The 12,311-nt window shown below is 37.4% G+C and overlaps 2 protein-coding genes across 2 annotated transcripts; one reads left to right on the forward strand and one right to left on the reverse strand.

The window, feature by feature from the left end:
* Positions 1-251: 251 nt before the first annotated feature.
* r3hdm4 (R3H domain containing 4) lies at positions 252-9,008 on the reverse strand. The gene is made up of 8 exons (XM_038715539.1): positions 8,766-9,008; positions 6,907-7,064; positions 6,463-6,584; positions 6,163-6,265; positions 5,994-6,079; positions 5,342-5,427; positions 3,304-3,359; positions 252-2,604 (listed from the first exon to the last, which is right to left on the reverse strand). The coding sequence occupies exons 1-8, from the start codon at positions 8,804-8,806 to the stop codon at positions 2,501-2,503; spliced, it is 756 nt and encodes a 251-aa protein (XP_038571467.1). The 5' UTR covers positions 8,807-9,008; the 3' UTR covers positions 252-2,500.
* Positions 9,009-9,614: 606 nt separating this feature from the next.
* On the forward strand, positions 9,615-12,295 carry LOC119900516. Its single transcript, XM_038715537.1, has 3 exons — positions 9,615-10,380; positions 11,228-11,454; positions 12,142-12,295. The coding sequence occupies exons 1-3, from the start codon at positions 9,790-9,792 to the stop codon at positions 12,257-12,259; spliced, it is 936 nt and encodes a 311-aa protein (XP_038571465.1). The 5' UTR covers positions 9,615-9,789; the 3' UTR covers positions 12,260-12,295.
* The last annotated feature ends 16 nt before the right edge of the window (positions 12,296-12,311 follow it).

The raw sequence follows: 12,311 nt of genomic DNA on the forward strand, positions 1-12,311 counted from the left end.
ATACGAAATAACAATTTATCACTCTGATAGTGTTTAGTCTGTATAACTAGCACATTTTGTTGCTAACACTTCTGTACTTTGGACTAGTTATACAGTATTGTTGGTGTGGGGTATTGGTACTTTTACTTACATATGATGACAGACCAGCCGCAGCTTATTTTATACAAATACATGTATATGAAGTTAAATCAAGCATGGCTTTTAGCATTTTTAAGTACAAAGCACACAATGAATTAAGAAAAGAGAAAACATATTTTCATTTTTTTTTTAATAGTTGCAGTAATAATTATAAATAGGTACTGTAACACACACATATTATATACACAAAGATGTTTGAGTCTAGTGTATAAAGCTATTCACACTATTATAGGCTTTTTCAATCCAATGTTGGCACATGTCAACGATCTGAGTTCATGAATAACAGTAAAACTACTCCTACACATCTTTAAAAAGTTGGCAGCACCCCAAGGTGCTGGGGTGAACATGATGAAAACAAGTTCATCTTGAAGAACATATACAGTACACAAAAAATGACACCATGTGATATCCCTACATGACATTCAAAGTGAGAAGTTTAAGCCTGAGAAATTGGATTTCCACAAATGCACAACTTTGGTTGTTGACAAAATGCACCACCAAGTCAAGTTTCGTTACACTGCCAATGATAGTATGAAAAGAAATTGATGTGATATATATATTTTTTAAATATAATGTTTCCAAAATCAAGTCACGTACACACATAGAAATATATGTACAGAAAAAAACTTGTATTCATAAGGCAGAAGTGCTTTTCTGGGGTTGTAAATGTTAATATTGAGATGAAACTCAGCAGGTTTTTACCATCAAAACACCTAAAATGTTAGCAATGTAACACATGTACATACATTGTATCTTTAAACCATTTTGCTAGTGTAAAAAAAGGCTTTAAACGAGCTGTGTGCTAAGTGTAAACTGAGTCAGCACTGTGTGCTGCAAGAAATCCATTAATAAATCTAAAAGTACAGGGTTACTAGCAGTTTTACAATTATCTTGTCTTTGATTATTGACCATGACTGAAGTAACATTTACACTTTGTCTACACCAGCGTGCAGTGAAGGCAACACATCAGCAGCTGAAGTGGTGTTAAGTATCTCCACTGGATTAGCTAAGTGCTGCCATACAATCATGCACTTTAGGTTGTAAGTAGAAACAAACAGACGTGAACTTAAAATCAAGTCGCAGTTGTTATGCAGTAGTTACTCTTCGTTAAAAAAAGTGACAGCTTGATTGGTTAAAATACAAGCATGTCCCTCAGATGATGAAAAAAATGCAGCTGAAACACGGCCGGTGTAGACAAGGTGACAAGGCTAGACAAAGACAGCAGAGAAAGATACAAAGAAAACAAAAATAGATCCTGATGAAATTGTGCCTAAAGAGGGAGTTCTTCTCATACATAATACAGATAGATACAGAGATAATTACCAATGAATTACTTTACGTCCCATGCATATCAGAATCACACCCTCGAACGAAAGACATCTGCTTGTGTTTGTGCATATAATGTAGAGACTATTACTTTTCATGCTTCTTACTACTTACACAAATCCTACAGGCTAAACCTTCAGGCAGTGGTGCATTTCCTGATGTACTACAGCATTTCCTAAGTCTTAGCACCTTTTTACAAACTGTCATTCATCATTAGCAATACAGAGTTCATAGTAAATCTTCCATTATTTAAAGGTTAATATTGTAAATATTTATTGTTATGAATTATTTGTTATAGCTGTTAATTCGTGAAATTCTAGCATTTGCACTATGAAAAGGGACATTATAGATCAACGGTTCATTAACCCGCTGTTTTAAGGATTTACAGCTCAAACATCAACTTTGGCATAATGCTATCGTTCTTATCACAACTGTTGTCCGTTAAAAAAAAAAAAAGGTATGGTTAATGTGCTTGTATAGTGAATTTGTTATTGTGAATTCCACATCATAACTCAGACCCTGATATTACCACATGCTCTTTCCAAAACTTGGGGAATGGAATTCATTTTAATCCCAACGATGAGTGGGAAAAAGCTCCATGATGCTGTACTTCTTTTTATATACAACAATCTTTACCAGTGGGGCAGAAAGTGTCAATTGGGGCCAGAGGATGGTGCAAGAGAGGTCATGTCCCCTAAATGAAAAGGGTTATTCTCTGCAAGGCAAGTTGTACTTTGTTACCCTCAGTCAACCTCATGTACTTTGGCTTAGCTGTGAGCTGAATGCTAACAGCAGCATGCTAAAATTTAGCATGTATACCCCTATTAACACACAAAGACTTGATTTGTTTATGGATGAAACTAATGGAAAACTTACTACAGAAACCAGCGACCAACCAGAGAAAAGGGAAGCATTTTTCAGTTTTGTTTTCTGAGCTTGGAGAACTTCACACAAGACAGAACATGGGCAGCTTATCTACATCTCTCTGAGCTCCTGCCTGCAGCAAGGCCATGTGGAGGAAACAGTGGTCCCAATCTCAGCTCATCTGCTCCAGGTGGGCTGACAGCAGAAGTCTAGGAGGCAGAAACTCTTCTTGTTTGTTGACCACCTCAGTCTGACGTGACCCTTGGTTGTTGGTGCCTTAAGGTCCAACAAACAAGCAGATTTTGATCACTCTCATGTGAGTGATATATATATATATATATATATATATATATATATATATATATATATATATATATATATATATATATATATATATATATATATATATATATATATATATATATATATGCATATGCTATATATATATGCATATATGCTATATATATATGCATATATGCTATATATATATATGCATATATGCTATATATATATATATATATATATATATATATATATATATATATGCATATATGCTATATATATATATATATATATATATATATATATATATATATATAATATATATATATATATATATATATATATATATATATATATATATATATATATATATATATATATATATATATATATATATATATATATGCATATATGCTATATATATATGCATATATGCTATATATATATATATATATATGCTATATATATAAAATTTATTTATTAAATAAATAAATATTTATTTATATATATAGAGAAGCCATAAACAGTTCACCACAGATATTCAATGGCAGGGAAATATTACAGCCTTTAAGTGTTGTAAAGGCTTTAAGAAATGGTTGTCCAAAGTTCAGACAACATTTTCCACAATATTTAAGGTGGGAAAGTGCCGACCAATCTGATATTTTAGTCCATGTCTAATATTATTCCACTCACTTGCAGAGACGAGGTCCATATACTGGCATACGGCGTGAAGCAGCAGTCTCTCAAAGCTGATTCACAAACGAGAGAAATGACTCAGTCTCATCTAACCACTTACAGAAACAATCAACTTGATCTGTCATTTCTGGAGAGAACCAGTTTCCTAGCACAGATGAATTAAGTTAGTCTAAGTGTGTTTTTAATGCGGATTATTTGCCTTTTTCCCCCCACATCCTGTTTCCTACAGCTGCAGTAATCTAATATAAACTGAGTTTATCCAGGTGAGGAAACATAATTAGAATCCATCAGCCAGGGCTTTCAATCTGACAGTGAGCGTGTGAACTTTGATATCAGCCATAATGTTACCGTTCAGACTGAAACAGATATTTAGGGACACTCAACAAAAAAAGAAGATCTACCGTCTGTAAACAATACATTTTCTTTCTTTTTAAAACTTCTAAAAACATGACTTTTCAGATCTTCAATTAAATGTAATTAATTATATGTATGTAAACTTTTTAAGACCTTCTTAATGCCACAATCTAATACTGTTTTAACTGTCATACTGGTCAATGTGTGATAGAAAATCAGAAGGGATGATATGGCCTAAAATTAGGAATCGGAGGGCTGTGATGCATTATAACATGATTATCGATGCATCTTGATGCATCATTTAATATTCTTTATCTATTATGTCATTCAAGTATTTAATTTGCACATCAAAATCTGAAAGAAACATCTCCAACTTAGCTAAAAAGGACTAGTTTGCACCCCTTATTTACATTAACCTCAGCTCCATGGTCTTTCATTTATTTAACAACCAGTTGTCAGACTCCTCTGAAAACTAAAATATAAATTATCAGGATGTACAGTATGTGTACAGGACAGAGCTGTACACCAGTTTAGTCTAAGCTTGTACCTAATGTTCTCAACCCTCGACAAGTAGGTATGTTAGTAATGACATACAGCTAATTAATTTTACTTTGTTACTAATTTAGCTAACGTTACATAACAGCAAAAAAAGTGGTGGAAGAGTGAAGGCTGTTAGTGAAGGCTGTTAGAATCCAGCATTTGGGGAAACGACAGATTTTTATTAACGGACACACTGTGACCTACACTTCACGTTTTCTACCAGACTGAAACTTACTGCTTATATTTTTCTCCACTAACTCTGACCGTCATGTTCTGCCACTCGCTCTCTCTCAGTCACTCGGCCACACACAGAGTAGTATGTAGCTGCAGTACCAGGACCGCAATCCTAGGACCCTTGTTTACTTTGATACTGCCAGCTACCTGGCTGGCTAGCCAGCTAGCTATGTTACTCTTGTCAGCCCCCCGAAGCCAATTACCCATACCACAACAATCACCGAGTGTGTGCCTAAACCTAAGTTATTGATTATATGCATGTCGACCGATTAACCCGACAGCCGCGCACATCGGCCTCACCTTCTTCATGTTGCTGTGGATTAACGTAACAACCACCACTCCACTAGAACTGCGGGCCCAGGATTGCAGGGTTCCTGAAACTGCAGCTATATAATATTGCACACAAACGATACACAGAGAGTCGCCAAGTGTTAAGTGTTACCGCGCTGACACAGCGTGCCAGTTAAAATCATCACTTGCACACTGATATTAATGATCGTGTGACATTTTACTAAGGTGGTTATTCATTCCACACTGGTGGTTTGCCGAATACAGGGGGACCACTTCAGCAAGTTCCACCTTTTGCGTTCCTTCAACATTACATTATTTATTAACATTTAATAATTGATTTTTTGACATTTGTTAATCGATTCAGGATCTTCCACGCCCGCATTGCGATGCATCTAAGAATCGATTTTTTCTCCCACCCCTAATAAGCGTGTAGCATCTCCTCACAGCCCGCATTTTATAACTAACATTACTGCCTATAGCAGGAAGGAGAACATATTTAAGACTTTGTTTATGAATTTTAAAACTTTCTAATTGCTGTTTTTTGTTGAGGAAACTGTATTCAATACTTTTTTAAGACCTGCAGATATCCTGAATATTATAGAAAAAGGATTTCTACCTGCTGGCGAGGTTGGTTGTGTAAACTGACTGAGGTTCAGCTCTGAAGAAGCTCAGAAGGTTTTTCTCAAGTACTTCCAGAGTTCCCTGCGAGAAGAAAAAAACAGTGTTTGGCAGCCAGGAAGAGAGAAAAGTAAGAGGTACAATCCCCACAACAATCAATGTGCCCTCACGCATTTATGCTTGAGCAAAATACTGAACTTCCTCATGGTGAGTCATGATTCCTTTACTGCTCTCGCATCCCTGTATGTCAAGCATTAATAACAATCAGGAGCTACTGTATTTCTAAACTGTCTTCCAATATTTCTGGTATGTATATGTAAAAATCTAGAACAGCTGTTTTCTAAACAGCCAAAAATAGCCAGTAACATACAGGGTCAACAACGAGAACAAGACTTTTGCAATGGTTACTGCAGGACAACAAGTTGGTGTATCCTCTGGGTTTGATGCACAGCAGAGATGCAGGAGAGACTAGTCAAAATCTGCTTTAAAAAAAAGGGGTTAACATGTCTTCGACCAGTTACCATATCACCATATGGACAGAGAACTAACAAGAAGTTGAGGCTCTATTTACTGCTATAAATCTTGACCCGTCTAACTGACATGATCGGTTTACTTTCGAAAGCACAATCAGAAGAAGAGATGACAATCACCATGGGGATTTTTTTCCGTCTCAGAGTTGCTCGCAGCCTGCGGTCGATTCTCTGGAAGCAGTCCTGAGATGTGAAGGCAAGATTTACTGTGAAGAGATATGTGATGGTCAGCCAAATAGCTGCACTTAAAACTACCAGCCTACAAACGAGCACAAGCGGAGATATTCACCATTCCTCTGGTCTTTGTTTTTCTTCTTGGCCCCCTCCTCCTCCAGTAGAGACAACAGCCTCTCCTGCTCCTCACCGGAGCAATTCATGAAGTCATTCCACGGCTAAAAGAACAAGGGAATGAGGAAGATTATTTCCTCATGTTTAAAACTTACTTGTTTTTTGGGTGCTTTTAGATTTGATCAGGCTAGGATCATAAATGCAAGGCAAACTAAGGTTTGTTTTAGGGAGTTGAAAAGGTAAAACTTAAATGTCTTAAAACTAACATACTGTAGTGCTGGAAGAAGAGAAGAAAACTTACTTCTATGTAGTTTCCATTGGTGCAGGCTTCAGTGAAGATGGACGGGATGGCCGGGTTACTGCAAACTTCCAGATCATCTTTGGAGCACTCATCCCGCTCCAGTAGATTAGCAAGGTAGAGTGCTGATTTTCAGAGAAGAGCAGTAAGTAGACCGTAATGATATAAGCAAAACTTAAACGACAGACTTTTGTAGTATAGGCATTTTGTAGCAATAGCCATTCCATACTCTTTTCCATTGCTTTTTTTGGTTGGTATTCACTTTCTACCATGTGAGCTAAAGGGGCGCCCCACTGCTTGCTATTTCAATGCATAATTCACGTGTGCATTGGAGATGTGCACATCTTTTAAAAAGGTAGCACACAGACTTAAAGGCTTGTCCTGCATTGTTCAGCCTGCAGTGGATGACAACATCTTACAATCTGATCACGCGAAATGAGATCTTACTGTTCTCCTGTCGACGGAGGCTCTTCTTGCCTTTGGCTCGAGGAGTGAGGTCAGAGTTGCGAATGGCTTGGTTGATATAGAATTGCTTCTTTTTGGCGGGAGACACTCGCTTGGCGGGAGAGTTAGGCAGGGAAGTGCATTTACGCTCCTCTATCAGGCTGGGAAAACAGAGGACAAGATGTCAGCTCCTCAGATTTCATTGAGTTTCCATTAGTATGGAGTCAGGCCACCACGAGCTTCCAGAACAGCTTCGCAGCTCCTTGCCAAGTCTGTGGAACTATATTGGAGGGATGAACACCATTCCTCCCTAACATATTCCTCATTTATATACAACCTTGATTTAATCAGGTAATATCATTTAGATCAAGATCTCTTTGCAAGAGAGACCTGAGTATAGCAGATATAGAAAAACGAACATAGCCAGACACAACAAAAGCACATAGCATGTCATAGACAGTCACAGACATCACTAAATAGATATGAAAGTTTATATTGTATAATTTGATCTAATGGAGATGGTGGTGGAGAGCTTTGCCTTACACACCTTGGTCCAAAATCTTCAATAGGTGTGAAAAAGCTGTAGCATTTTATTTACATAATTTTAAAACTCACCAAACCATTCAGTGAGCCCTGGTGCACATGATGTTTCTCCACTCTTTTCCTTTACTTTGTCTCCCCAGTTGCTCCTAACATGACAGCTAGTGAGGGTTCAGGCATATACAAAGAAACTGATCATTCAGCTGCTTCTCTCAGTACACAGAATACAGAAAAGGTGTTTTGTGTGACCTATTTTTAATCCATTTCAATGGACTTGCACCGTTCTTCTTGCTTTGACCAGTCTGTGTTGTGGGTGCTCTTTGAATTGGGCATTTCTTGAGCGTGCAGGTGATGTCACTTTTAAGCCTGAGAGGGTGCTTTCTGTCTGGGAAGAGCTTGTTAGTTTACTGCATTATTGCTGGATGACTATGTGAAATGGTGTATCTATATGGGCATGCAGTATATCATAACACCATAATCTTATTTGGTATGTTATCCAAGGAAAGAAGACTAATACACCAAACAGCTGAAGCGGTATTGAAACTGCCCTGCTTCTGTTTAATCTCTGCTGTATTTTTAAATGGACCACAGCTAGGAAGATCATTCTGCAGGAGCTGCAGATGTAGGTCAGTGGGTGTTGTGTGAGGACCGCCTCTGCTCGGTTATCTGCTTTTTTTTTTTGAGTTGCTACTTGCTCAGCAGCTCCCATTTTTAGCCTGAGCCCTGCAGGTTGTTAGCAGCACTACAGCAACACAACGTAATCTAATCTCTGTCTGGGTTAGTTGGGTTTGGCCACATGGAGATATCATATAATATCGCTCTGACAAGTAAACCTTAGCTCACTTGAAGCTAAGCTAACCAGGCAGTGACCCTTGTTACAGTTTTAACATAAGTTTAAACAAAAGCACTATGTTGTCTAACTTCTGTAACTTAACTTTATCTGTATATGTAACAAGAAAAGCACTAACTAGCCTACTAGTGCCAAGATCAGGGCGTATCAGCCAATGTGTTGGTACTAACACCTTGACGTGATTTAATTACCAATTTATAAACTCCACGATAACCTACATATCCAGGTCAGCTAGTTAGCTGCCAGCTGCTAAAAATGGCTGGTTAAAAAGGCTAACGTTAAATACTTATGAAGGTCAACCAAACTAGTACCTGGAAGTCTGTCGAGTTTTGTTGATTAGCAAGAGAGCTGGCACGATTTCAGCCAATCCAACACCCTTTACAACTCCAAAGCACAAAGCTAGCTATTTAAATGGAATAGTAATAACGTTAACTAGCTTGCTAACGAAACAAACTCGTACATTTTTACTCACATATAATCCTGTTCTTCGTTGTTATTCGTCAAAACGACCATCTTATTCCAGCGAAACAAACGGAGAATACAAATTAAATTATCTAGATCTTTAGATTGCGGAACGTGTAAAAATAAATAAAAACAAACAGCAAGTATGTTTGGCAGATTATCTTTGTAAGTAGCTACAGCTAACAGCTAGCTCCTGGGCTGCTAGCTTGACAGTGGACTTAACCACCCGAACAAAAATAGCCGTTGTTCTCCAACACAAACAAAGATGGGAGAAAGACTATGAGCTCTCACTTTGTCTCTGTGTAGTTACATTTGGTCATATCATCATCATCATCATCATCATCATATATTTAAGAACAGATCAAGTATTCCACCATACTTTTTTATCTAAATTACCATAATTGGATTTAATGTGTAACTATAAACACTAGAAAATAGATTTCTTGGACATTCTGGACCACATCCCAGAAAGAAACCAGGCTATGAGACTCTTAAATACATCCTCAGCACTGCTCCATACAATATAGTTTATTTCTGTCTACCATTTCAATAATTTTTGTATATGTATATTTTGTCTGCTTAGTAAAAGGGAACTACATTTTATAAATGTTAATGGAGGTTTGGGTTTTAACCTCCAGAGTGATTCATCTTGTTAATAGACAATCTTTGACAAACACCGTCAAACACATTCCTGTCATAACTGTCAAAATAAAGCCTATGCCAGCTCCAGCGTCTTTATAATCCAGCATCTTTGAGTGGTGTCAGCTCAAAAATGATCCTTCCTTTGTGATAATTTCAATGACTTTTCCCCACTCACAAAGGGTTTGTGTGCATGTTACCATAACAGCCAGTTTAATAGGCCTGCCACAAAGCCGTGTAATTGTTCTGTAGTTTTCTCACTGCTGCTGGAAAGAAAAAGAGCTGCTCATTTTGACACGGCAAAGAAAAAGCTTTAAATATTAATACGCTTTTTGAGAGATGTTTGGACAGATATCAGACACGATTCTCAAAGGTGCTTATATTCAAATTTCAGAATGTGGAAAGAGAAGACGACGAGGATAGTAAAAGTAGAAAAACATGAGCCAGACACTTGTCCGATGATTGTGGGTAAAGTAGAGAAATCAACTCCCAGGACGACAACTGTGAAGTCAAAGGAGAAGCCTGAAGTTACCACATCACACAGCAAATGTCTCACTACTACATGTGAGACATCAGGCAATATAATGAGGCTTTGGGTCAACTTGATGCCTGTTTTGGCAGCAGCCAAGGAGCCCGTGGAGGAAGAAGAGGAGCACAACAGCTGTACAAGTGAGAAGGAACCAGAAACCAGCAGCAAAAACGACCAATCAGTGGAGCAAAGACTCGACTCTTACACAGGATTAAATTTGAACCCGGACTCCAAACAAACTCTAAATCCTTGGTTTGTGCTGCCACCTATAACTGAACCTAAACCAGCTCCTGAGACTAAGCATTGCCACACATCTCTACCTCCCACCAGGTTATCTGAGAAAAGTAGGCCCATCTCTTCAAACTTCACAATTAAAGGCTGTGGAGGCGAGGAATTAGTTACGTGCAAGGTGCCAGACAGCAGGCCTTGGATAGAGGATCCCCTGTTCTCTAGAAGTGTGAGTAAACTACAAAACCAGCTGACTAATAATGCGCTTTTATAACTATTAAAGACTGAAATCTGCGTCTTGAAATACTTAAGCTCGTTTAAAAGTGATTCATATTCAGTTTAAATGACAAATGACGAAGTTAGAGTTTGGTTTATAGACACTGGCAACCAGGAGGCGTTGCATCATGATAAGCAGGTCAGTTTACAGTGGACTGTGATTGAGAAGAAATTAAGTTTAATACAAGGGGAAGGACATCAGCCATGTAGAGTAAGAATCAACAAGGATTTGTGCAATAAAAGAGTTTAAAAGGCACCTTCCTGAGCAATGATTGAGTCACTGTTATTGATCAGAAACTACATATAATAATCCACACATGAACTTCTTAATGACCCGTTAATGTTAACTTTTACATGTTTTTTACTCAAATATAAAAGGGTGATAATAATTTGATGGCTCATTATTTTTAAATTACTGCAAAGTCCGTAAAACTAGATTTAAAATTACACTCAAAAAATATATATATGATATATAATATTACTCAAACAGTAAGTGGTAAGCACATTTACTTAAGTACTGGGGGAAAACTGTGACACTTTGAAAGGGGCCTGACCCCTAAATTGGTAACCACTGGACTAAACTACCTGTACTGTAAATAAAGAAGTTAAAAGTAGTAGTGTTAGGTATCAACAGTACAAACAAGTGCTTTTACTACTTTAAGCACGTTTTCTTACTACGTATGTACTTTTACGTAAGTAGGATTTCAATGCAGAATTTTTGATTCTAATATTTTCCCCTCCTGAGCAAAACTGTCATCACACAACATGCGACTGACTCCCCCTCTCTTGATCTGGTTCAGAGATCTGCTGAGTTTCGTCTTCCTGACATCTCCTTGTCCAGTCTGGACGCCCTGCTGCAGACAGTCACACAGAAACTAGGGAGGAAGAGGAGAGGTGGTTGTGAAGGACCGTGGAGACATGTCCATTCTGATCGTCTCCTTGCGGCTGTTCGTGAACAACATTTGAGAGAGACGAGTGTTGGGCAACAAATTGGCCGCTGCACAGATAATGGAAACCTGGCCGACATGTGTGTTTGATGGTTTTGAATATAATTTTAATGTCATTATTTATTGTGCCATAGTACAAGAGGGAAATAAAGAGAGAACATTATTAAGGGTTACAGCATTATCCATGTTAAGGAACAGACTGGAAAATAGGCCAAATTTTCTTTGTACATTTTATTTATTTATAAATTAAATTTGATGTCTCCTTGAGAGGTTTCTAATGAGTGTAAATGCATTTAATAGCTATAACAGAAAAAAATGACAACTGTAAATAGTGCCAAAACTGAGCTTGAGATGATTAAAATCTTATTTCTTTAACTGACAGATTTATGAGCAGGTATGAGTCCTAAAGAGCAACTGACACTAATTTAAGTGCTCCATGATGATGTTAATATACTTTATGCCCTTGAAAAATAAAGAAACAAACCCCTGAAAGCAATATTTTCTTTAGATTTTAAGATAAGATTTTAATTTTTAAAATATTCTATAATCTAAAAATATTGATCATTACCAACCCTTACTGGTCAAACCAAGGTGCATACCTTAGTAGATAAAAATCTTAACACAAGTTATTTAAGGGGGTTTAATATATATAGATTTTTGTTGTAACGTGTACATGTAGAAGTTTATTTATCTGACTAACAGCAGTAGATAAGTGACTTCAATGTGAAGAAAACTGTCCAGTAAATTTGGTTTCTTTCTTTTAACAGTGAAGCAGCACCTGTAACATCAGCAGGTGGACGCAGTGTAAACAGACAGAGGGGCCTCCCCCCACCCATCCTCACTATGGCAAAGAAAAACCTCCAGACTTCCAACACACTGCAGTAATTCACCACAAACAACAAACTGGACTCACAACACACAGCACAGTATCTTTTAA

This window comes from Micropterus salmoides, unplaced genomic scaffold (genome assembly GCF_014851395.1).
Source record: "Micropterus salmoides isolate LMB-PRFRI ecotype aquatic unplaced genomic scaffold, ASM1485139v1 Ms_hic_scaffold_13, whole genome shotgun sequence".
NCBI lineage: Eukaryota > Metazoa > Chordata > Actinopteri > Centrarchiformes > Centrarchidae > Micropterus > Micropterus salmoides.